Source organism: Hippocampus guttulatus, chromosome 12 (assembly GCF_054856545.1).
Source record: "Hippocampus guttulatus isolate MCC_2025c chromosome 12, RoL_Hgut_1.0, whole genome shotgun sequence".
NCBI classification, from domain to species: domain Eukaryota; kingdom Metazoa; phylum Chordata; class Actinopteri; order Syngnathiformes; family Syngnathidae; genus Hippocampus; species Hippocampus guttulatus.
Window position 1 is genome coordinate 11597012 of NC_141272.1, and position 27399 is coordinate 11624410.

The 27399-nt window shown below is 43.4% G+C and overlaps 1 protein-coding gene across 1 annotated transcript; it reads left to right on the forward strand.

Moving 5' to 3' along the window:
* The first annotated feature begins 1237 nt into the window (after positions 1–1237).
* sh2b2 (SH2B adaptor protein 2) lies at positions 1238–27038 on the forward strand. Its single transcript, XM_086124875.1, has 9 exons — positions 1238–1380; positions 9993–10950; positions 15949–16050; positions 16499–16590; positions 16891–16994; positions 17081–17242; positions 18284–18495; positions 19518–19692; positions 22373–27038. Exons 2-9 carry the CDS (start codon positions 10024–10026, stop codon positions 22687–22689), a joined length of 2091 nt encoding a protein of 696 aa, XP_085981001.1. The 5' UTR covers positions 1238–1380; positions 9993–10023; the 3' UTR covers positions 22690–27038.
* Positions 27039–27399: the final 361 nt, after the last annotated feature.

Here is a 27399-nt window from a genome sequence, read left to right on the forward strand (position 1 = left end):
TAGGGCCCTGGTATTAGTCAATAGTTGGCTCACCAGCAGCACGACCCGTCTTCTGCTTGACCAGGTCATTGTGACGTGGCCCTGGGTTCCCCGTTGTGAAATGCCCACAGTCAATCCTCTCAGAGGGGATTAGCGATAAAGACACGCGTATGCTGGAAGCTCTGGGCCAAGTACTCAGAAGTAAACATCAACACGCCATTTTATGCACTTTTCTTTGAAGATGCTGGATTGTAAATTCAGAGATTTATTTCTAAATACTTAAATACATTACAGTGCTGAGAATGTGCAAACACCGAGAAATAAATAGTACTGAACTGTGATGAGACTCTGTTTTGTTTTTCGTATTTTAGGGCGTCTGTTGTATTTGTGTTAATAATTTGTTTCAACTATCTTTGTTTTTGTGTGACTGATTTTTACTTTGGTCAGGTGAGTGGCATGAGATTTCAACGCATTCATCTGAAGAGAACTAATGATTTTGAAGTCTCTCTTTATGTATTTATGTATTTAAATCAGTGAAATTTAACAAAGATGTTCACACTTTTCTATGTAGTGTGTCAAATGTAACAAATTATATTTACCTTCCAAGGTACTTTAGGACTTTTAAGAGCCTTTTATTTCGGGAAAAAATGTACAGTCGTTAAAAGCAAATTTAATGGGCAAGGGAATAGTATAATATAGTATAATGCATTCATGCATGCGATTCTATTTGTGTGACTGTATAAAAAAGTATTAGAAGGATTTGCATTTGTTAATATCAAGAATTGGGACTTAATTTCCACTCAGACACACACAAAAGGGCGCGGCTCACCTTTTCGGGCACTGATTGGTTGTTTAATAAATGTGTGACATGCGCGCACACACACACATCCACACACATTCACGTGCTCGTGGATTAACATTTTGAATAAGTTAGCTAAAACATTGAAAATGCTTATACTTTCAAAATAAAATGATATCCAAATACAGAACCCGGACGTTCATAAAGCATCATAACAGATCAGTCTAACTCAATCAAACTTAATAATCGATGTCAAATAAAATAATATTTTTAATGACATAAAATCATTTGAGGTAAGTAAAGTGTTCGTTAATGACAGTTTTACTCTGGAAGCGCCAAAACGGAAGTGTTTTGTCATCCTCCAGCTACCTTGTCGGGCAGACACCGACATTCAGTGTCAGCCACTCACAGCCAAGCTGCCTCACAGTGCGACACACGCAAGGATGGAGGACGAGCTCGTCGGGCCGTGAAGAAAGCGTCTCCGGGCGGAGTGGAAAGACGTCGGGTGACCAATGGGCACGTTCGAGCCCGAATAAGAGGACCTCTCGAAGCCGCATTGTGTCCGCCAGTCGTCGTCGTCATGCCACCCGTCTCGCACTGAGGTGAGCGCCGCTAAAATGTGTCAGCATCCTTCTTTCATGGTGCCATGTGTGATGTGGGACAAAAAAAAGGCTTCCATGTTGAGGAGGAGGAGAGTGGTTTGTTTGAACCACGTCTTGGACATGTTGGAGAGGCGACTCTGTCACTTTTAGGGGTAAAGATGAACCAAAAGGGGAGCAGTTGGGATAAAAAGAGGCACCGGGGGGAGTGAGTGAGTGGGTGTGTGGGTCTTGCAAGAGTCAGGATATTAGTGTTTGATTGGGGCTCAAATTCAGCTCCCTGACCAGTGGTGGTGTCCGGTTGGGCGTCTAGCTGCATGTTGTTTTCTCCTAGAACTGCCATTCATCCGCTGCCTGCAAGTGAGAGCCATTCAAGCAGCCCCAGCAGCCTCCATTCATGAAGTCCACTGTTGGCACCAGAGCAGGTCTGCACCAGCCAGGCCTCTGTTGCGGTTGCTGGGCTTCCTATTGACTTCCTATTGGGTGTCTTTTAATAGCCCAAACCGCTGTGTGTTTAGATCAAACCCAACAGCAATCAATGAGGGGGGGGGGCAACATTGAGATGGGTCATTGTATTTATGCTGATTTTTATTCAAGTGACACAAAGAAACAAGGCGAATCATTGTTATTAATGGTAAAACTGAAATACAATTTTATCTGTCAAGCAAATTCTTGTCCTGGTCACTTATTGCAGGGCTCGAACAGAACTGCTCAAGCATAACTGCCCCCCGCCCCCACACCCACCCATGCCAGCCCAAACTACTGCTGTTCCAACCTCCTGTTTTCTTTTTTCATTCAAAACCACAAACGTTTCGATTTCATCTGTCAAGCTCAATAGCGCTGATTCTTGTTCTACCCACCTGTTGCTCGGAAGAGTTCACAGGGCTCAAGCAGAATGGCCATACAGGTCAACTAAACCAGCAATGATGTTTCAAATGAGTCAACCAGTTTGACGTAGTGCCAAAAGCACATCACGAGCCACGATATCCACAAGCCAGCTGAACTGCAATGTATTTGTGGACGGAGGGAACCTTTGGCTGATGCACAAAGCAGTTTCACTTCCTGTCCCTTATGTTATCCATGTTGGAACTCTGAAAAAATCAAAATATGATTGAATTTACCGTAACACCCCCTAGTAATGATGTACTCCTCAAAAAATAGTGAAAGGGTCTTGACTGGGCATTTTTTTCACAACATACATGTCATTTGCCATCAAGTGCAGTTACGGCTTCCCCTGACTTGCTCCATTCAACTGAACATTGTAAAAAAAAAGACAAAACAGCGCCATTACTGAATCAAGGGGGGCCTCTGCTGTCTTTTCCTCACATGCAGAGAAATGGTGAGACCCAAGCCTCGATTACCCTGCCTGTAAAAGTTACCATTTTGCACACAAACCCTGAAGTCGACCAGGCAATTTTCATCCACAATAATGACATTTCCAGTCATTTCATTTCAATGCAGTGAATTAATACTTCTGATAAGAAGATACAACCCCCTTTAAAAAAACATGACATTAAATAGATGTCTTTCTGAACGTGTCAATAGAAACTGATTTTTTTTTGACGTATGATTGTGCCGGCGTATCTAATGTCATGTCCGTTGAGTGTATAAGGTTCCGCCTGCGTAACTCTGTTCCATCAAATAACTACTGGAGTGGAGGTGTCACGCTCATACTGTATTTGGAGGCCTACGCTCATCTGCGAAATTAGTTAGACTGGTGGGTGAGTGACAGGAAATGGAAGTCAGCGATGGAATGTGTGTCTCCTACACATTTTGTTCTCCATCCTTTTATCGCTGGCTGCCATATGGGCGCTTCAGTTTGTTCCCTATTTGCGTTACGCGACGGCGTCCGCCGGTGGAGGACGGGCTCAGTTCGGTGCCGTGTGCTCAGATGTCAGCATTGGGGAACCTTTTGTGGCTTGGACATGGTCTGAGCCGGCAGAGATTTGCTGGGTTTGTATCACAGTCACGTGTCATTGACGTTTATGAAGAGCAGTGGCATGAACAAGGGAAACAAATAACCACTTTTTATAGGTACTATGAAAGTGCCTTGATACAGCCTCAGAAGACGGAAAAATGTTGACTTTGCCCTTGCATTTCTGTGCCATGGCCATTTATCCAGAACAATTATATGGTGAAAAAGGTGGGAAAGGGCCGGTTTTACCGTCAGTGTAAAAGTGGCTTGATGCTACCTCTGCTGGCGGTTAAAAGCCAGGTCGACTTTGTGCCATTATGTGTCAGTACACTTTAACAAGAAGACTGATATTGGAAAGGTAAGAAAAACTACCAGATGATACCAGAAATGTAAATGCGGCTTGGTACTACCTCTGAAAGCGGAAAGCTGCTGGGTTGATGTCATTCGCCTATTCGATGTCATATTGCTTATACAGAACAGCGACATGGGGGAAAAAAAAGAGCAGGTTTTACAAGTACCGGTACTGTAAAGGTGTTTCCATTGACAGTTGATAATTGCTGAGTCGACTTTGTACCAGTCCGTTTCAGTGCCATTTATACAGAAGAGCGACATTGAAAAAAGGCTGATTTATAAATTATTATTATTTATAAAAAAGGCAGTTTATATACCAGCAAAGTACAGGGGACTTGGTACTACACCTTGTGGTGTATAATTGCTGTATTGACCCCAACCGGCCCATGTCATGTGAGTGCCGTTTTTACAGAACAGTGAGATAAACCACCGAATGCAGAAATTTACCAGGCTGCCCTTCTGCCTCCATTCTTTGTTTGTGCCGCTGATACAGAATTGCAACATCGACGGGTAATGTAAAAGAGGCTTGATACTATTTCTGTAGGTGGGAAACTACAAGGTTGACTTTGTGCCCCCGTTCCGTGTCAGTGCTTTACAAAATAGTGACATGCGAAAAAAAACCCAAAACATTTTCCTCTGTGCCGTTCCCGTGTCGATTGTTCATGCCAAAACCTCCTAGCCAGTTGCACCGGGGAGGCCATCAACGCTCAGTTCAAAGGTCAGCGGCAGGAAGGTGGGGTGAGGAGCTTTTAATGATGACCTCCAACTTCTGTTTCTCGTCCTGCTGCTTCTGATCCGACATCGTCAACGTCCTCCTCAGTCATAATTTTTGTCTCCAGCCAGTGTCAAAGCCGCATGCTGGCACACTGCAACAATCCTTACTAATCTAATCATGACTGTCATCTTGATACAATCAATTCGTTGTTTTACTGTGACTGTTGGAGTTTGTGTGTGGGACACGGCAGCTGTTTTGTCCTCAAACGTCCTCACTCCGGAGCCCTATTTACATCTTATATAAGAAAATATCCTTAACGAGTTCACAGTGAAGATGCGTGCCTCTGTCTACTGTACTGTCTGTGCTGCGAGCTGTGTTTGTGTGTGTGAGTGCATGCGCATATGCACAGTGTAGGCTAATCTTAGAAAACATGGCCGGACCCTCACCCCCTGGGGTGAGCGCACGCCATGACCAATCATGCTCATTAACCGATCACGGCCAGCGTGCTGCTGGCATGAAGCAGCTCGCAGGGGGATGTGTGCTTGTAATGAGTCTGTGTGTGTGTGTGTGTGTTTGGGGGAAAAAAAAACGTGGAACCGGACTCTACAAAAATATTTTGTGAAAATATTAAAACCAATCTCTTCAATTTTTGAAATTCTTTTAAAAAGATTTTTAGGGCGGCCCGGTGTCGAGTGGTTAGTGCGTTGACCTCACAGTGCAGAGGTACCAGGTTTGATTCCAGCTCTGGCCTCCCTATGTGGAGTTTGCATGTTCTCCCTGGGCTTGTGTAGGTTTTCTCCGGGTACTCCGGTTTCCTCCCACATTCCAAAAAGGATATACTGTAGTAAATTTTGAGGATAAAGCAGATCAGAAAATGGATGGATGGAAATATTTTTGGAAGCGAGTGTTCTGCCCATTACCCCATTGATTAATCTGATTGATTTTCCATTACTAAACGCAGTCAAGTACATGTGAGGTTCAGGTATTATTTTTGTCCGTTTGGGGTCGCTATCTCGCATTCTATTCAAATCTGTATATTTTTTTTCTGTAGTATCTGTGGCTTTGAGTGTATGTCTTAAAAATGCATGGCCTGTCCTGGCCTGGTGAGGGATGTGGTGTGGAGAGTTGGCTGGCTCAGCTAAACCGTCAGTCAGTCTGTGTGTTGAGTATTTCAATGTTAGTTGTGAAAGCTTGTGAATGGATGAATGTGTTAGAACGAAAAAGCAACCAAGTGTGGAGTTGTGACAGGAAATGTAAATTGCTGCTGATCGCTCATTGTTTGATCAGATGATATGGGGTTTTTTGGGGGGGGGGGGTTTGGATTGATTTCAATTTATTGTCACTTCAGCCGTAGTATACTAATTATCCAGCACTTGTACAGCATTGCTAGTTTCTTATGTGTGAAGGAGACTGTCCCTAATGTCACATTTAATGCTACATGGCTAAAAGTGTCAAAAAATATGTATTTTGGGTTGGGGGGGGGGCAAACACAAGCTAAATATTTATCTGTATTGCAAAAACAAAATATTAGATGTATTATACAGTAAGATTTGGTCTTATAGGTTAGGCTTATGCTAAAATAAAGGCAAATGAACCATATGACTCACTAGCTGTCCGAGATAAAGGCACCAATTAGTTTAACTATTAATTTGGGTTCAATTAATAAACGAAGAGACAGACTGAACTTTATTCCGTCATGACTTACTGTGAAAGACAATTTGATGATCTACTTCAACTAGAATGAACTGTGCTTCTTATGATTTTTTTTTTTGCCAGAAACCTCGCTGTTCATTCAGCATACTGGATGTCACTCTTGAAGGCCTGCCTCAGATACATGAAGAAGAAGATTTTCCGGGCTACATTTTCTTATCCTTTCTTCCCTGCTCAGTTTACTCTTGCACGCAGTAATCCCAAGCATCTGACGGAGATATCAGGCCCACCTCACCCTCAGGGGAGGTGGGGATGGGGGAGGCAGAGGAGACACAGTGGTGGTAGATCTTAACAACAGATTGGGAGGAGCTAGCAGAAGGAGGAAAGGGTCCAGTGGCTCTGGGGGGGGGATGCCTCCGCTCCCTTCAGTCTTTCGTGTTTTATTCCACCTCCACACACACACACTCGACACACACACACATTTGCTCGATTGTTTTAGCAGCTGCAGCCAAAACAGGCAGCCCTTCCTCCCCGCCGTCCTCTGGCTGCTTCTTTCATTCACAGATCATTCTCTTGTCTGTCAATCATATATGCAGCATACAGCCAAAGTGTGCTGAGACAGAGCTGTCCACTTCTTCCTGTCCCACGGCTTGTGTTTCATGCTGACTCTGGGAGCCTGTGTGTGTTTGTGTGTGTGTGGGGGGGGGGGGGGCGCAACTTGACAAATGTACCTCAACTGTTGTTGTTTTGCTGAATGAGTGGAAAATTGGCCCAGTGTAGGTTCTTAGCTGAATAGGTATTGACCTATTGCGCGCGCACACACACACACACACACACTGAATGAGTGTAGACGATGTGATGGATGCATGAATGTAGACAGGACCTTTAAGTGGATTGATTCGTTTCTCACCACTTTCTAGTAAAGTCTTCCTGTATGATGCCCTGATATGCAGCTAATGGCTAAATGAATTTGCAATCAAACAGATAAGAACCATTGCCAAGTTCGACAATGTCTCCTGAGCCACGCAAGTGTTTATCTTGTTTCAGAATTTGTTTCGATTGGCGATTGCCAACAACTGTTTGTTTGAACGAGTACATATTTTATTCTCTGTGATCACATACATTTTCTCTTTCAAGAACAAATTTAAACCTGAGTTGCAGCCATGTCGTGCACCCCATTTTACCTCCCTTGCATCAAGACATGATTAATAATGCTGATAATGCAAATATTCATAATGATCAACACCGTTAGGACCCTATGTCCGTGTTCAGCGCAAATCTAGCGCAAAGAGCAGTCAGTTTTCCTTCTTGTAGTATTTTCATAGGCGGGCACAGGCAGAAAGGGGTGTTTGTGCCATTGTGGGAGTGAACAATACTTTCTCCAGAAATAGGCTCGCCGGAGTCCATGCAGAAAATCAAAGTGTGGAGGGTATCTTTATAAGGAACTGCAAGCAGACCCAGGGGTGGATGATGTAAAGTTGGCTCGGGCAATCACAGACAGAAGAGCGCCTTTCAACCTGATTCTTCGTCTAAAGAGCCTGATAATAATAATGCATCCAATGAATGGATTTCTACAATGATCCAGAGGGTTCGAAGCACACTGTTGTCATATTTATGAATGAAGTACGATGACATTCACCACACATATCAGCAGAGCGCAGAATCTGTCTGCCTGTGCTTCAATGAAATTCACCCAAATCATGTTACGCCACCTGCGCCACAACTTAGACCTGCTCCTAAATGGTCTAAGTTCTCGTCTACTTTCTGTCACTAAATTTGAGGAGTGGGGGGTGGGTCAAAAAGAAATCACAGCGAATCATTTTTTTTTGTCCATTCCTAGGTGAATGTAAATGTCACCGTTTTAGCTCATTTATTTCGCCTTTCTCTCACTGACAGTGAAAAGGTATGTTATCCTTCATTCCAATGGAGGCAAGTCCATGCGAATTGTTGACAAAAAGATGGATTAACCATCAAGCTGCTTTCCCAGGAAATTCTGTGAATGTCAGCACGTGTGTGTCGTATGCTGTATGAAAAGCCTTTTATCGCGTGTGGAATGTTTGCCATCTCTTTGTGTTTGTGGGCGCGCGTGGGTGTGTGTCGCCTTGACTGCCCACTTCCGTCTCGATATCCTTTTATGTTTGCGCTTCACAGAAATAAATAATGGGATCAACATGTGTGTTACAGCCCAATGCTTCTCTGCAGATGTGTCCCTATCACTCGTGTGTTGGAAGCTAGCATGTGTGTCTTGAAATTACACTGTGGAGTCTGTTCCCATGGCAATGTAGTAGGATCTAGTCTGAATTTGTGCAGCAATTCCAACATTTATCATAATCCTTGAATCCACTATTCAAAGTGTGCAAAATAGGGTAAAATATGTCATCATTTTGAGCCCATACCGCCTCACTGGCGGCCATGTGCGACAGCCCCTTTGACGACTTCCTTGAAACTCAAAATCTCTCATTTCGTTTATTAGCAAAATTCTTGAACAGTCCTGATGCCTCCATAAGGGTGCGCACATTTACAATTCAGATTTACATGTCATGAAGCCAATAAAAATGCCGACGTGTGGCCGCACTTTTTGCCCATAGCAGAAATCGCCACCGAGAATGAGACGACTTCATTTTCATTGAAGTAGCCTTAAAAAGTCGGTGACATTTGGCTTCTTTAAACCTTTTGTGTTGAGCTACTGTTTCAATTCGATTTCTAGTTCAAATTTTCGTGCAATTTCACTGCCGTTATGCAATTACAGATGATAAACTGTGTAATGAACTTTACTTTGAGCAGCACTATTGTACAGTGGTTAGCAAACATGCTCATTAGCTAGCCAGACAACAGTGAGTGAGATGGATGGGCCACCAAAAGTTTTTCAAAGTGCTCCGATAGAACCCTCGAGCAGACCGTCGCCATAATCAGATCGCTTGTCACTAAAGTCGCGCTGGGCAAGCTCACGGCCGTGCCAGACGCCCGCCATTTCCCTTTTGATCACGGCATTTCCTCGTGTTTCCATCTCCCCATTTGATCTTATTAAACGGCAATGGCAGAACAATAACAGGAAATGAAGGGAGGATGGGATGACATGCAGCAAAGATTCAAAACAGCACCGTTCTGAATTAGATCCAGTATGAAATTGGACATTTGTTGATGATTCCGGACGGTGTAAGACAGGAATTCAAGACAAATACCAAACACGGAGTTAGACTTCATTTTAAGGTTGGCCACATGAATTCGCCACTTGCCACAAAATGAACAGAGTAAAAATCTATTACATTTTCTGTTTACCTTCATCCATACATATTCTTCCGCTTATCTGGCGTCCGGTCGTGGGTCCAGCAGCTTTAGCGTGGAAGTCCAGACTTCCCTCTCCCCAACCACTTCATCCAGCTCTTCCGGAGCTATTTCAAGGCAATGCCAGGCCAGCTGGGAGACAATCTCCCCAGCGTGTCTTGGGTCATCCCCCAAGGCCTCTTCCCGGTGGAATGTGCCAGGAACACCTCAACAGATTTTTTTTTGTGTGCTTACCCTCTAAAATATAATATTTTTCAATCTTGTTTTCAATCATTACTTAAAATAGTCGAACCATTTCCATGAAACTGCGGGGATGGGACAGTGGTTTAAAAAAAAAAAACCCAAAAAGTTTCTTAAATTCTGCTGTACGTTCCAATAAAAGTGCACATCCCAAAAAACGTGAAGCTGGAAAAAAAATTGCAACAGTCTTATCGTCAAAATCCAATGCAGAAGTCACTAATGCTCTCTGTATCTGTAAGTATCGACTGTACAGTATGAAAAAGTTTAAAACTCATCCAAATAAGGATTGCTTAGCCTTGACGGAGGCACTACTGAGTGTCTGAATGAGTCTCGAAAGGAAAAGCTATTTGTATCTCCCGTGTTGCTTCAATACGATGCAGTTTTTCTCTTTGGAAAAAAAAACGCCGTGTTGACACTTCACAGAGTAGAACCTCATCCCGTTGTGCTTCTCCTCTCCAGCCTCTCCTCAGTGGGTTGGCATGGCCCAGTGATGAACGGAGCGTCGGTGCCCGGTAGCCCGGAGCTCTCCTCCTCATGCCCACTGCCTGACTGGCGAGAGTTCTGCCAACTCCACGCGCGAGCCTCCGCCGCAGACTTCGCAGACAAGTTCCAGCGCTTTCTGTCAGAGAACCCGTGCTACGATTCACCAGGCGCCGACGCCAGCTTCTCTCAACACTTTACCCAACACTTTTTGGAGTGTTTCTCGGCGGCTTTGAGCCAGGCTCGGGAGAACCAGGCCTCCTCCCTCGGGGAGGACGGCTTCAACGTCGCACCCAAGTACAGCATCGTTCCTTTCCTGGGGATCCAAGGCTGCCCTTTGTCCTACAGCCACGAACTCTACCAGAGACGCAAGGACGCCGGCGCTTCCAGCGAATCCCTGGACAGCATGGACAGCGGAGGGGGCGGGATTGAACGTGGAGGAGGCGGCAGCGCTATGGCCGGCGCCCCCGGACCGCAGCCCGCGCACAAGGTGTCCGCCCTGGGTCAGTCCCGCAGTTCGGAAGACGTGTCAGTGAGCCACCCCAAAGCACGCTTCAAGAAGGGCTTCTCGCTGAGGAACATGAGCCTGTGCGTGGTGGATGGGGTCAAGGAGATGTGGCATCGCCGTGCTTCCCCAGAGCCTGACGGTCCCTCCGCGGCCAGAAAGTCGAACGGCAGTGGAGCTGTTGGAGGGGAGATCGCGGCAGCAGTAGGGGGAGAGAGGTGGTCTCAAAAGCTGCGACTACCAAGAGGCTGCCAGGGCCACAAGGCTGAGATGCTCGAGATCCAGAGGGAAGGGGCGCTTCGGTACATGGTGGCCGATGACACCAACTGCATGGGCGCTGCACAGTGGCAGAAGTGCCGCCTGCTTTTAAGGAAGAGCAAGAGGGACGAAGGAGCTGACAGGTTCCTGCTTGAGTTCTACGTCCCGCCCAAGGTATGCTACAGTCATTGCCATCTATCTGTCAATCAATCTATCTGAACATAAAATAACAATGATACAACAGAACACATAGCATAAAACATCGACAAGAATCAAATCGGAACAACTGTTCCTACGTACGCCTTGTTGTTTGAAGTGGTTATAGATGCAGAGGTGTCACACTCAATGGAGATGACAGCGTTTCCGACGGTGGAAGTAGTCTGGCTGTTGCTTGAAAGTGGTGGATATTAGCTCAGCCTAGGGCCCGAGTCACGGACAAAGAAAATTGTGGGGGGGGGGGGGGGGGGGGGCTGATCATGATGATTCAGAAATACAGGCCTACCAATTCAGAACCGCATGCTCACAGCCGCCTTTTCAGGCATTTAAAAGATTTTCATGGTTGTTTAGTATGACACTTAATGAGAGAACAGGCACTTCAAAGAGTCAACTATTCACATCCAAGCAGTTAAAAAGAACATTTTCCGTAATATATGCCCTTTAACAAAATCAATAATGGGTAATTGACACAGCTAAAAATTGTTTCACCTTGTTCGCGTCACCTTCAGAAATTAGCTGCATTATGTTCTAAGGCCAACTGAAGGATTCTCATTTCACACCGCGTTAAAAAAAAGACATTAGTTTACATGAAGTTGAACATTTCAGGTTGCACTGATTGCAATTATTTACATGAGACAAAGCCAGAATATTAAGTTTTTTAAAGTTTATCCATCGTTAGGCACAGGAGATTTCGCCCCGTCAGAAATCTGTCTAACCCCAGTTAAGCCCCTCCCATATTTTATTTGATATTGTAAAATATATTTAGAAATGATTTTCTCAACCCAACCAATTTATCAGTCCAGCCCTCGTTTAGCCTCGGGAGAGAAAATATCCTGGAAGCATCCCTGTTCAACATTTTATTTATTTCAGCATTTGCTCTTACTTTATAACAACCATATTACAGTTCTCCCAGCGGGGTGAGGAAAGAATAGAAAAGGGAATTGGATGCCATGTTTTTTTTTCCTGTTTATAAGAGTCATAACTGTACAAATGCACTTCCCATTTGCCTATGTGGGATTTCCACATCGTTGCCCGTGAGCTTAAGAAGGTCGCGTGGCTCGCAACGTGGGGTGAAGGTACCACAAGCGGTTGGAAGAGGACCGTGGGAAAGTGGAGCTGATCGGGGGTTGGGAACCGGGGCAGGGTGCGCAGGTGGAAAGTGCGAAGCTGTCTCATTGACCTCCGTTAGCACATTCAAAACTTCAAAACTGCTGTTGCGGAAAATCCGACCTGATCGCTTCCTCATCTTTGGCACGCAGTGACAGCACGGGGAAGGACCAAAATAGTTGCATGAGTCACTGGCAGAAGGAACATGAAATCATTGTGCCCAAGCACTTTCACATACTGTTTTCTATTAACGTCGACATGTAAAAGAAGCACTTCCACACAGGAGGAGAAGCTTTATCTTCGCTGTCTTGTTCACATCACCGGAGTGCATACTCAGCGGTGTCGGATGATTAAAGTGACCAGCGCAGTCTCCTTCCTGGCTGCTGCATGATGACACAGCAGAGACCCTCTGACCACACATCCACTGCTATCCCATTGGGGAAACAGTAACTTTGAACTATTGACTAAAATATAGATTTGGGAGGGTGGGGGTGGGGGGGGGGGTAACTGCCCCCCCCCAAAAAAAATAATGCGGACAAGCACTATTCAAAATGGATGCATGAATTGATGTGGAAGTGAATACACTTCATGTAGTTGATCGTACTGTGCAAAAGTTAGATGTATTGTCTTGACTCATAATGTTGTTCGTGTCCTGTTAGCTAAGCTGCAGTCATTAATGTTGCAGTCAGCGTGGGCTCAACTCCCACACAGTGACAATGTGAATGAGAGTATGAATTGTTGTCTCTCCCTATGCACTATGATGAACTGCGACCAGTCCAGCATTTGTTTCCGGCTTTCTCCTGAACTCAGTGGGGATAGGTTGCAAGTCCCTGCGAACCTGAACAGGATACGTTGTATAGAAATAGTTCTTTTCCCTATCTTCATGAGCTTGTGTGTGTTTTCCCCTTGTTACTTTGTTTTTCTCCTAAATTCCTAAAACATGCTATGCTAGGGCTCATTGAAGACTCTAAATGTAAGTGTGAATGGCTGTTTGTCTCTAGGGGGCCTTCGATTGACTAGTCAAGGTTGTACCCCAGCTCTTGTTCAAGACAGCTCGGATAGATCCCAGCTCACCCGTGACACAAATAAGAACAGGCACTATAGAAAATGGATGCATAGCATGCTACTTTCTGGTTTAGGGACAGCTGCTGCCATTATGATTAAATCGGGTGGACTGTTCGGTTGTTGCCAAGGCAACTCAAAGAGTTAAAATTAGATTCCTATATCCATATTCTCAACAAAATCAAATGGCTTCTCTCCGTGGAAATGGATTCTGTCAATTTTGTGTAATCCTCCTTCATGAACGTGTCTGACTACTTACCGATTGTTGTGATTGAAACAACATTAGAACAACAAAGCTTGCGGTGGCCCGAGACGTTTGCTACTTACTACTCGGTTTGCGATGGAGTTCTGTTCCCACGGTAGCGATGACATAACCTGAAACGAAAAGTGCCACAGTTTCTTGTATCCTACACTAATGCATTATCGGTAAGTGTGAACAAGCCCTTTTGTGCCGCGTGATGACATATTCTACGTTGCTGGACAAACACCTTCGTTGGACGGTGTTCGTGACCTCAAAACGTTATTCTGTATGTCAGTACTGTGGTAAATTATGGACCACATGTGTGGAAGTTGAATATTCCACGACGATACCATTCCACATGAAATTGGTATGGAGGTAAAGAACACACCCTGGTATGTTGATTATGTTCTATTTCAGTGCATTCGAAAGTGCAGACCTCTGCCAAGGCTAATCCCAATTTAGTTCAGCAACCAAATTACACCCCAGCCGTGAATACCCACCTCCTACAGACTCTATCAGGAGGAGTCATATTTTCTTCCGCAAAAATAAACCTTGCAATTAAATGTTGTGACTGTGTACAAAAAATCGTTGATCTGGATTTCCATCAAAATTGAATTAGCTATTTTCCTGCAAACGAACAAGCGGCACAAAAAACTCAAGAAACCATTCCCGCATACAAACAGGAAGTCAGCAATTTTGGGTTGAAGCGTTTTTGGCCATTTTGGAAAGATTCCAGAGCTCGTATTTTAACAAACACTTGGAGGGAATTCACTAAACGTGGACCCAAATTGAAAGCAAGTACGCCAAACAGTTGAACAAGGTAAAATTGTGAAAGATTTTAGCCTCTGTCATCTATGTTGGGTAGCGCATGAGGTCAAAGTTTGATGATCGCTTCATGGAATCACCATGACAAAGGACTCTTCATAACATGACTCCACAAGGTCATATCGAGTGGCGACAAAAAAATAAATAAAAATACCGGTAGCTTGAAGCTAGTAAACCCCACTTCTTTTGAAAAGACTGCGGGGCAGTCATTTTGACACCGTAAAACAGCTAAAAACCATGAACATATCTATGACATAGCCTAAAGGAAGAATCTGGATAAAGTTGCCGAGTTAATCGTCACCGTTGTACATCAGTGTGGTGCTAGCTAGCTTGCTTGCTAGGCTAGATGGGGCTTTGCTATCTCTGCCCGATGTATGCTTCCTGGAAGCGGCGCATTGGAGAAATATTCTCTTGAAATGTGATCCTCAGACAGGAATTGTGGGTGTGGACGGCGGCCGAGATCAAGATGAGAACGCTGTTACTCCAGACAGATCAGCTGATAAGCCTCAACCAGACCATCAGTCTCCACACATAGAAGCACACCCTTTTCGTGTTCAGTTTATCCTTGGTAGAGGGCAAATGGGGGGTGGGGGGGGCAGACTCTTTGCTTTGATCACATGGCGTAAACTCTTCCTGTTTGTGCCTTGGCTACAGTCCGCTGATGGCGTGAAAAATTGGCCCTCTCCGCGCTACGTTTGAGCGCTTCGCAGACTGGGGGCGAGGGTTGTGGCTCTCGCTGCATGACTCATTTAGGCCCTTAATTGTCATGGATGAGGGAGCTTGCTCGCCATACAACCAGACACAGGTTGTGTAATGGTTATGTGTGAATATCTGTTTTCATGCTAAGTATGGTGTTTTAATGTAAAAGAGTTATTTTCACCTCGGACCCTTCGTAATTGCATGAGCGGTGGTCTTTTTTGGGGGGGTACTCGTATGGCTAGACAAAATTAAACTACTAATTAGGAAGCTTGATATTGTAGCACAGAAACTATACTTATTTCCCGAGCTGCTGGGATATGCAAGCACTGGATACAAATCTGAAAAATGAATCTGAAAATAGGATAATATTGTGTAACTATTTTTAAAAAAAACTGTACATTGCTGGCCACCATCATAGATCTTCCATTTGAAGATAATTCGAGGTTCTCACTTGGTCAGGAGATGGTGGTGGTGGTCACAACATGAGTTCTTCATACCCATAGCTAACGCAGCTTCAGGAAATTCAAATGTGTATTTCACATGAATTTACTGTTCTATGACTACAAGGGTCCTTGGTGTTGGACGAACGCAGCGTATGATGTTTTGCGTTTCCAAACAGCATGCAATGAACTGTTTTTGGATTGGATTGGGTCGTCACGCGACACATGAAGGTGCACTCAGTTACTGCCACACTTACTGATGTTTTTTATTAATGGCTGGCGAGTGTTTGTCATCCAACTGTTTCCTGTAAATAGGACTGTAGTTTAATGAGACATGTGCTTCCACTTAAAAATTCTGGTTTCTTAAACGGAAGATACCCATTTCTGTCAATGAAAATGTGCTTCATGTTATTTATTTTCAAAACACCCTTAATTGAAACCCCCACAAAAACCTTGACCCTTTGTATATTTGTTTTATTTCACAATACCTACTCTGCTATTATCCAAATAACTCTGGACTAAATACCTTGCGCCTAAGTTAGCTTATAATGATTTCAATTCATTTCTCTTTGACATGTTCAGTCTTCAAAAGCGAAGGTGAGCATCCCTCTGGCAGCCATTGTGGAGGTGAGGACCACCATGCCCCTGGAGATGCCTGACAAAGACAATACGTTTGTCTTAAAGGTAAGAACTGAGCAAGCCGCACCGCGACATACCGTCGTTCGAAATATGGATATTTGAGCACAGATATGGATTTTACAACTGATTTCATAAAGTTCCTCCAACGTTCAATGTGTTCAATGCTCACCGCCTGTGACATGACACAGATTTTCCTTTTTGGCCGATGCTTTTTTCTTTTTGGTGTCAACTCCACATCTGTTTTTCAGTTGGTGTGTTTTTATTCCATTTTGTCACAAATGCCCGTTGAACGCTGTTGTTCGATTGTGTTTGAGCGCAGTGTGGCATTCTTGTGAAAAACACACACAGTATGCCCATTTTTGTCACTTCAAAAATTTTTTTGTTCATGAAATGTCTGAAATGCAAACACCCCATTAACACAATTTTAGAAAAATGGACATGCACGTTTTTCACAGGATGTTTTTTGTTTTTTGTCGCCTTTTGGGCTCTGTAGGTGGAGAACGGAGGAGAATATATCCTGGAAACTATCGACTCGCTGCAGAAAAACTCCTGGGTTGCTGACATCCAGGACTGCATAGACCCCGGGTAAACCTTCACATAAATATTTGCTGTGGAAGGAAGCAAGCAAGCAAAAAGAGGAGGGCGGGGGGGGGGGGGGGGGGGCACAGAAGGAGGGCAGAAACACACACAGCCATTAATCATCCAATTAGCGGAGGTTTTGACAGGCTCCCTTTACACAAACATGGACAAACTCACACACGCACGGCAATGACTGACATTCCTCCTTGTTGGTCTGGACGTCAACAGGGACTTTATTTGTAGGATGTGTGTTTGGACACGGTGCTGTTTGTTTACATTCTCTGGTGGTCACGTCCTCGTTTGCAGGGACAGCGGCGACGACATTGAGCTGGCGTCGTGTCCCCACGGTCAGGCTTCATCCAAAGACTGCTCCATGGTGACCTCCTGCAGCTGCGAGCTGCTTTCTGAGGGTGAGCCCCCCCGCGACAGCATTGTCACGTTCACTTCAGCACGTACATACGGATGTCTCGTAACGGATGGAAACTGACTTGTTTAGGTGTGTACCGAGCTCCGGAGAGGTTATGCGCAGCAGCGGCAGAGCATTACAGTGCCCCCTCAGTGCGTTGCAGGGAACCCCCCTTCACCCAGCATCCATCCCACATGCCTTTAGAGCGCTTCCTGCAGTCCCCAGAGGCCCAGGGCTCCAACTCTGCAACAGGCAATCATTTCTACACTTCTTCATGATTCTGTATACCGTTCATTATTAACATTTTTCAACTGGTGTTTGAAAATCTTGAAAGAAAAAGAGGCAGGTTATTTTGATAAGGAAAGGAAAAAAACGATTAGAGTACAAAATGAACAAAAACAGGCCATCGGACTGAATTCAATTTTAATGGGTAATTGGTCAGGTTAGTGTGATAGGGAAGATTGGTGAGGAGCATTACAAATTTACGTTAGCGTGTTAGCCACCAAAATAAGTCCGGTTTTGTAGTTGACTATAATCTGATGAAAGTTGAGATGAACTAGCGGTGATTGGAAGAGCCAAAGCTTGACGACTGTCTTGCCTGGTTGGGCCATAATTTTCGCATCCTAGTATGGTGACGGCAACAGTTTGCCAAATTGAAAATATTCTGTAAATTGTCCATTTAGAAGACGAGAGGCCAAAAACCTGTTAGTCGACTTTTAATAGGTAGACGCAAAGTTGTAAAGTTGAATCGACACAACTGTTCCATTAACTCATTCAGTACCAGCCAATTCTGGACCAAGTCTGAAAAGACGTTTCAATACGTCTTTGGGAGTGAATGAGTTAAGTGACTCCGTTTTGGTGAAGACCATCAACAATCTTATAACATGGACTGTTATTTTTAGTGGAGAAGTTTCAGTCACAGGTCACAATTGAATTTTCCCATCGTGACTGCAAAACCTTAACAAAATTTATAATCCCCCTTATCCTATTATTACATATATACAACAAGGAGATGGATGGTTAGTTTTGAATCAGAAGTCAAGGAAGATTTGTTTGTTCAACTTCTTTCAATTTGTTAATTTGATTTTTAAACGTACTTGGGTGCAAAAATGTGAGCAATATCTCAAGTTATTAAAAGTAAAAGATCATTTGCAATTTTGAGACCAACATACTGATTTAGAGGTCAACTTTTTTAGCGGGCCACATAAAATGATACAGTGGACCGAATGTTCTTCTGTCCAGAGATTCAATATCGAAGCAGGATCACGATGACCAAAATCCCGCTGTTTGTAGGATGCTCAGGTGGCGGCGATGGATCCAAGGACTCTGAGGGCGACGCCAGCCTCGCCGGGTATCCGTGGTTCCACGGCACGCTGTCGCGCGTCCGGGCGGCTCAGTTGGTGCTGGCGGGCGGAGCCAGGAGCCACGGGCTGTTTGTGATCCGCCAAAGTGAGACGCGGCCCGGCGAGTACGTCCTCACCTTCAACTTCCAGGGCAAAGCCAAGGTAAGAAAATGAGAAACGGCAAATTAAAAAAAAAAGTTTTTTTGTGTAGTTGCAGTATACAAGTAGTCTAAAATTCAACAATGAAGTAAATTTTGTTAGCTGGCTGAAATTGAGAGCAAGCCGTTCCAAAGTTGGACAAAATAATTGGGCCCCTCTACACTAGTTGATCAGTGTATCATGGTTGTGTATGAAGCGGGATGAAAATAGACAGGATTTGTCATCAGAGTTAGGTTTTATTTTGTTTTGACATCTGCCATTTAATTTTTTTTAGAGCAGGTTTGTTCATTTTGATTCATTTTTATTTTTTCCAAAAAATGCTTTTGTTTCAGTTTCATATTTTTATTCATGTCAGGGCTAGTTTTATTTATTTATTTTTTGAGTGCAAGATACAAAAGGTCACTAAATATTGCGGAACTACATCAAGTACAATTCCCAAATAATTGTTTAACGTTCCTTCTTTTGTTGGCCGTACAGTAATACGAAAGAAATACTTTTCAAGTAAACGCCATATAGGGAATGAATTGTCAGAAATGGAAACGAAGGACATTTTCACTCTAACTATAGTTTTACATAGAAGAAGAAGTTTATCTTTAATGTCCGCAGAGGGCAATTTGGTTTGCAGCAGTGCGGCACAATCAAACACGGGATTTTAAAAAGTTGGTGAAACAAAACGTAAAATGTAGTTTCAGTTAGTCATCTTGTTTAAAAGCGCTCTTGTTTTTATTTTATTTTGTGAACAAAAATGTCAAATTAAATTTTTTCTTTTAGTTTTGTTAGCTTTCGGTATCTCAGACAAAATGAAAGAAAACAAAAACCAAGTATTGTGTTTATATTTTCATTGAGTGTAATTTGTCTCCTGACACATTATATAACACATTTCCTGCACTGCCTTGTTGAGGAAGCTGCCGGCTCGCCCTCTGTATTGCACCGCTTCCGCCTGCCGCTGACCCCGTCAGCTTGAAATGTTCACTGAACCCAGCTGCGCCTCCGCCATCTTTGTGTTTGCTCTTCCCCTACCGCAGCATCTGCGTTTGTCCGTCAACGACAATGGGCAGTGCCACGTCCACCATTTGTGGTTCCATACCGTTTCGGATATGCTGAGACACTTCCACGCTCACCCCATCCCGCTGGAGTCCGGGGGCTCGGCGGACATCACGCTACGCTCCTACGTTCAAGTGCAGAGAAGCCCCATTGCAGGTACGTGCCAACATCGAACTATCAGAAAGAGAACGGTAGACTGAAGACCTAAAGGTCCCTCGTTCAATCCCGGGTTTTTTTTTTCGGCAATTGCTCTAATTCGAAGTCCTTTCCCTTTGCGAAGGTGCACTTGTACGGGTATCTTTTTGAAGGTTTGTGGTAACCGATTCGTCAGTTTATGAGAGAGAATGCGGTGAGTCAAGTAATTGCCGTTGTGAAGAAGATATTTGCATGGCCTTTGAGGACCGAGTTTGGACACCCCTAAGGAAACTGGCCTACCCGGAGAAAACCCACACAGGGTTGCAGCAATTCATTGGTCAGTGGACAATGAAGAATGTAGTGAAATGGGTTTTTGCAAAATATATTTGTATTTGCAGTATACTGGTGTTGGTTTTAAATAATATAATACGGTAATCAATCCAAAAACAAAAAAGTTGTCATGAAGCATTACCTGTCAACTCACGATTTTCCCGCTGCCGGTTTTGTGAGCTCTCTTGTCTGACATTGAACACTGCAAATAAATATCGGTTGGGTGAGCGTTGCAGTGAAGGTCCCTGGTTCAATCTCGGGTTTCAGCATTTATTTAGTTTTGTCTTTTCCCTTACCGAAGATACACTTGTATCTTTATGAGGGTTTGCGATACTTGATGAGATGATGAAGAATCTGCCGAACTGACTTCACAGTCCACTTTGTCCCTGCGTTTGGCTCAAACCTGAAATTGTTTTGAATCAAATACCAATTTTCTCGGTTGTCTCCATTTGGTCCGTAAACTCTTCAGAGGAGAACAGAGGTTCGCAGGGAGCCCTCTAGTATTCTTGCCTGGATTTATTCTCCTTAAAAGAAGCAAGCGAAGCTGAAACTCGGTGAACCTGCACCGTGTGGACCCCTTCACACTGGCCCGTCATGAATACCCTCCTGTCGAGGGGAGTGAGTGGGCGATTATACCGCAGCAGCTTTGCATGCTGGCCCAAATTCGCCCTGCTTTGGCGGTTATGAAGGGGCCCTCTGTGTGGCGCATAGAGTGAGGGTTTGATTCTGGTGTAAAAGGCATCATTGATACACTGGTCAGGCGTGTCTTTGGCACCGCTGTTGCTGGAGTCACTGAGAAAGGATAATAAAGGAAGGCCCACACTGTCAGTGTTTACATCTTACTTGTGAAAGAAAAGCCCTGTAGCTCCGAGCTAGCAGTAAGACACGGTAAACCCGCGCGAGTCGCATGGGCTAAGGGCTGAGCCCTGCCGCAAATAGCAAAGAAACACAAGTAAGTGGCTGTGTCCAGATTCACGGGCCGCATTTTATTTATTTATTTTTGGGCCGCGTGACGCTACTTCCGACACTATTTGACCGCACATGGTTTCCAAATTCTGGAAAGACAATTCACGGGCTCCTCTTCATTTATCCATGGGGGGACATCATAAACCGTGGCAAATTTGTATAGGCTTAATTCGGACACCGCGTGCGGTCGAGTCCCACCGGAAGTGACGTCATGCGGCCAAAAATGGGGATCTTCGAAGGCCCCAGCTTGTGAATTTGGACACAGCCATTGACATGGCGATTCTTCTTTGGCCACAACTGATACGCACGCGTCCAAGCTGCAGTCTGGCTAACGGTTAGTCATTTAACAGTCAGCTGCTAACCTGCTCTCACAACAGCCAACTCCACAGTCTCATTTGTTGACTCCAAAGCCAGGCCCCACCTTTTAAAGCCATGAACAAGCAGTCACAGAGTCGTGTGGAATAGAGGTGCATTGATTAATCCACAGCTGACTGATTAATCGCTCATTATTTTTGATAAGGTGGACCGATGGTCCAGTGGTTAGCATGTCGACCACACAGTGCAGAGGTACCAGGTTCAATTCAAGATCCAATTAAGAGATCTTGTTTGATTTGAAATTGCCCATACCCTGGAAACGTCATTTGCAAACATCTGCTCTTACTTTGGAAAACAATGATCACGTGTTTTTATTTCTTCAAGAACCGACTCGTGATTCATTTTATCCTGCAATTTTGTGCATTGTCAATTTGAAATAATATCCTGGGGGGGTTTTTTGTTTTTTAAATCAATGGACAGAACCTGAAACATATTTTTGAATCAATTAATTGACAAAATAATGGACAGATGAATTGATTATTAAAATAATTTTGCAGCCCTGGTGAGGAACATGTGAAACAATACCTCGCATTTATATTTTGTTGTTTATCAGAGCAAAGTTCATTTTTATCCAATGACTCTCTGAGATAACACTGGTTAATGACATTTTGTGATTTTTTTAAGGACATTTTTTAATCAGAGATGCAAGTCAATTAATGTTTTCACTAATTTCGAATCCCCCCTTTTTTTCCCGAGCATATCAGGTTTCATAATGATCGCAATGACAGTATTAAAAAAAACAATATACAATGAAATATAGACCTATATGTGTTAATATTTATGAATGAAAGGGTTCTGTTCACCATCTGGTGGAATTCTTTTCAGAAACAAATTACATGGTAAAAATCCGTATTGAGCCCGCTTTCATAGGTCAACCTTCCAAAAAAAAAAAAAAGTATTTTTGAAATCATCATCAAAAATACGTTGAGTGACACATAAAGCCATCTCTGATTAAAAGCTGCTGTTGAACAGAGTCATCGGTCAAAATAGTGGAAGCAGCTACAATAGAAATTCTCTCACTGACCCACAGATGTGAACGTGCCTCCGCTCGTCACCCCTCCCAGGGGAGACGCAAGCTGCCGCCCGGACTCCGCCCCCCACCCTCCCGGGATCTCGCCCTCTTCCGGGACCGCCGCCGACGCACCCCTCTCCTCAAGTACCTCCTCCTCACCCACCGCCCTGCCCTCCCTCTCCCGCAGCGACCCGGGCACCGGCGGAGGCTTACAGAGCCGCAGCAACAGTTCGGAGCGCCTGCTGGAGGCCTCGGGCGCCGCGTCCGAGGACTACCACGACGCTGACGGGACCCGACGGGCCCGAGCCGTGGAGAACCAGTACTCTTTCTACTGAGTGACCCCCGGGTCAACGACCACGAAAACGCTCCAAATCCGCCGCTCTGTTTGTTTGTGTTTCAACAGCAATTTCCTGTTTCTCTTGGTTCGAGAAGGGGCGGCTTTTCCGTCGGGTTGTGCAGCTGCGCTTCGTATCGTCAAAGCATAATGAGGCATGACAAAGGGCTAAGCTTAGACGACACTCGCAGAGGGGCCTGCATGAAGGAAATAAAAGCGGCGGGGATGTGTGTAGGCAGAAAGAGCAACAGGAAGTCATCCTGCTCCACTCATATGGCTTTGATTCAACTCATCTGACCGCTTCCTTCTTCAGATCCGACTTTGAAACGAGGCCGTAGCAAGGCTCCGGTCCATGTTTGCAAAGCTGCTTGGAGTGCATCCGGGTTATATGCCGCATTTCCCCTGAGGAGTCTCAGCTCTGAGCCTGCCGCACATGTGCGGTAGAGTTCGAAGACGAAAGAGGTGTCATGGAGGCCCTATTTATGCTGCATTCATATTCTAAAAACGGTTCGGTGAAAAATAACCCAATTATGGGTCACAGAGGGACTGACTGCTACTTGGGTCAGTTTGACTCAAATTGACTCTTTTTTTGTACAAAATAATGACATGTTTGGTGTTTTGTGCAAAAAAAAAAAATTTGAATTGTGATCGGTGCCTTTGTCACCCGTAATTGGGTTATTTCTGACCCAAGTACTAGTGGGAAATTGGACATTTTGAACTGGAGGTTTTTTTTGGGGGGGGGGACAATGCAAGCTACACACATATCAATTTTTTGACATTTTTATTTCTTTATTTTCTTCTTAAGTGTGAGGCCCCACAAATAATGTGGACAAAAATCAGCATTCGTGTTTTATGGGGAGCACTTTGTGATGAGCACATCTTCCACACAGTTCGGAAGTTCAGGGTGCCAACATTTTTATAGGATGCTTTTTTTTTTTTTTTGTTACAAAGTACACTAAAAGTACGAGTGGGATAGGCTGGGATAGACTTCAGCACCCCCTGCCATCATTGCGAGGATAAAGATGATCAGAAAATGGATGGATAGATTTTTAACATTTCCACCGAAATAGATATGCATGATATATTTTTAAAAAATATTTGTATCATAAGAAATACAGTACAATAGAAATAGTATTATTTATTCTTCTAGACTATAATCTGAACCTGTTGCTCTTGTTTATTTCTCGTTTTTGATGGGGTTTTTTCTCCTTCCAGAAAGCAGCCCTTTGAATGCCGCCGTATCAACGTAAGCTTTACGGATGCCAATGACAATTTAGGCAGCACATGATGATATCAGTCAGAGTTTAAGGTAATTCCAATTTCTCAATGACACCAACTGGTGTTTTTCCCTCCCGAAGTCCAGCGAAAAAAACTATTGGAGGTGAGGTGTGTAATTATCCCAGTCCCTCTCCATGCGCGTGGTTATGAGTTTTGGTGAAATCAGGCTACGAGGAGTCAAAAGACTCTACTTGAAATCACTTTTCTTAGTCATAGGTGCGAAATGTCCAATTTCCTGATTTTCGAGAATGGCGAGCAAAGGCGTGCAACCAAAATGCTCACAAAACATGCATTTCTCCGCAACATCAATTCATAAGTGTGTGAAAAGTGAGGTGGTTTAATACGGGTCAGGGTGGCTTCCATTTGCTGTCACACTGGCTTATTTTATGAGCGTGAGTGTGTCTGGTGATGTATTTGAGTATTTTTGGATGATCGCCGTGTTACAGTAGTGCTTCTAAAACAGGGTTGGGTTTTTTTGTTGTTTTTTTTTTTAAATACAAGCTCGTTTTATGGGTAAGCTGTAGTTTCGATATGCTGTTTTAATATACTGAACAAAAACATCAATGCAACAATTTTGCTTTTGCTCAACTCAAAGATGGAAAACTTGTTCTCTGTACACAGTCGGCCTGTTTTACTTTTTTATAGTTCAGTTAGGTTCAAATCTGTGCTGGTTAGCACTTCTCTTTTACCGAGGTCATCCATTCAGCTGACTTGGGGTGGCATGTCAAGATGCTAATTAGACAGCATGATTTACTGAACAGGCATACTTTAGCTACCCGCAATAAAATGTGCATGGTATTGCTTGGCCACGCCTGTGAGGTGGCTGTATTATCTCGGCAAAGGAGAAGTGCTCTCCAACACAGATTTAGAAACATTTGTAAATATTTGAGAGAAACTGTTTGGTGTACTGTTGTGCCTTGAGATGCGATTTTAATTAGTTTTGTTTATCAACTCAATCAATCCACCCCCCACCCCACCCAAAAAACTTTTTCAGAATGTATTTTTAAACAGAAAAATAGCACGAGATACGTATATATATATATATATATATATATATATATATATATATATATATATATACACACATTTTAAAACATATTAACAAATTTAAATAGGATGTATTTTGTAAAAAAAAAATCAATCAATCAATAAATAGACATATTGTGCATCAAGATAAACCTTTAAGGTGGCAGATTTTTTTTCAATAAAATATTATGGTTTGATATCACTGTATCAAAGGTTGTTGCCGCAAAAAATAAAATAAAATTGGTTTGAGATAAATGCATACTGTAAATGTTGCTTGGTGCAATTTAGCTCCTTTGGCGCTAAATAAGGAGTCATTCATGTTGACGCCTTTTGGTGGGGATGGATTGCAATGAAATACAGTCTTAATTAAACGGGTTCTGTATTAATTAATATTTTTCTAGCGCCGTAAATAAACAGAGGCCGTGTCCGAATGTGCAATCCATTCCCTATTTAACGCACGATTAAGTGGTTACACTGTTTTCTGGGTGTGTCTGAATGTCCAGAAAGGATAAATGTTTTTTTTCTTATTCTCTCTGGTCTAATTAAGAAACAATGAATAAAAATCAATCGGCAAGGCGTCGGAGTTAGAGCCCATTTTTTTCCAATTGGAAAAATAAGTAAACCAGCGACATGATCGCCTCATAGTCCACATGTACTGTACTGTACTGTACATTATCATGTTGAAATTCGGACTATTCATTTTGTAGGAAAGAAATGCATACCGGATAAAGCAGCACGCTTGTACTATCGTATAGCAGGCTGGGGTGCAAGACGGTGCGGGTCAAGCGAGTTGGCCAGACTCTTTTAATATACGGCACTGGTCACAAAGACAAACAAAATAAACAAAATTCCATAATTACTATGTAAACTGTCAAATAATTTCTCACAGAGCATACATCTCTGTATGTATATGTCTGTGAGCATTGTTAATTTGTCTCTCTCCATTTGTTGATGCAGCATTTCTGCTCAAATGTGCGTTGCGTCGAGGGTCTCACGCCATGACTATTCATCATTCGTTAGCCCATCTATGGCGTTTTTACATTTCAGTGCATTAAGTTTCCAAAGAGCAAAGTTTTGTGGTTGTTTTAAATACACAATTTGCAATTCTCTTTGTTTTTTCAATATAAGGGTCCCCATTAGCTCTCACCAAGTGGTCCCTCGTTTGATATTTAATTTGACAATAAACTTCACTTTGTGGGACTTGTCAAATTTTTGCTCCAAAGTCAAAGCAAAATGTCACGAGTATTTCCACTGTACATCGAAAAAGTCTTCGATATTTGAGTTCAGCTCATGAAAAAAAACGAGCAAAGACAAAAGTGGCGCGTTTATGTTTTTGTTCAGTCTTTGTCACATTCAAAGTCACGCCTTCAACCTGTCACGTGATGGGACTCCAGCATTTAGTGGAGGGTAGGAGGGGGAAGTAGAGCAGAGTTGTGGGAAAGGACGGCCACGCTTGAGTGCACATAATTGGCTTCGTAGCTTTGCTTGAAATCATCAAAATATGTATTAGACAAGCGTTATTACCGATAAGATTTTTTAAAAAGGAACATTCAAGCCAAATTCGAACATGCACATGCCTTTTTGCAATGTAGTCAACTTTAGTTCAACTACTAAATGAGTTACACGTGTCAAGCGTGGCCATCAAGCAACATTTTCCACGACAGCTGAGGAGGTTAATGTGCCAACTTGCGTCCTATTTTTGGAACATATGTATTATTCCTAAGCTGTTGTGAATGGGTTTTCCCTTCCCTATTGAGTCTTGTCGTTGTGCAAGGGCCCCGTCACATATCAGTCACACACCACACTCTGCTCATGCCCTCAACATCTCATTTATTGAGCAAAACAAGCAGATTTATTTTTTGGACCTGGAATCCTAGAATCTGTGCAGTCGTTGCTCCCCTTTTATTTTAGTAACACTTGGTAAAACTTCAAAGGTGGTTTGTTTCTGTTGACTGAGTTTTGACGAGTCTGTGCAATTTTGTACAAAGTGATGTAATTGACATACTACTTTATATTTCTGTGAATAAAATGTGAACAAAATCATTAGATTTTTGTGACTCTCCATAATCTGTATACACTGTGTATACATTTGCTGATGTCGGCCCAAAACTTGACGTTTGTTTATTTATTTGTATATTTTATATTCTATGGAGTATCAGGACCGTTCTGAGCAGGTGGTGATGTCATTCGATATGGTCGGCTGCCCTCTCCAGGCCAAACGTGACATGAACGTGAGGGTCTTGGCTCAGTGATAGAATGGTCAGTACTTTCCTCCATTCAAAGCATAGAGGACCTTGTGTAATTAGTTTTAATGTAGTTAAATAATGTACCAGGATACTCTCAACGTTGTGTGCTATTCGGTTATTTTCTTTTTCGAGACATCATTTTGGCCTGAAAATACGATGGA

Excerpts from the sequence above, each read along its gene's own strand:
- sh2b2 (XM_086124875.1), top strand. The coding sequence starts at position 10,024 with ATGAACGGAGCGTCGGTGCCCGGTAGCCCGGAGCTCTCCTCCTCATGC. Across the intron at positions 16,051-16,498 it reads ACAATACGTTTGTCTTAAAG|GTGGAGAACGGAGGAGAATA; the intron begins GTAAGAACTGAG and ends TGGGCTCTGTAG. Across the intron at positions 17,243-18,283 it reads GGGCTCCAACTCTGCAACAG|GATGCTCAGGTGGCGGCGAT; the intron begins GCAATCATTTCT and ends CGCTGTTTGTAG.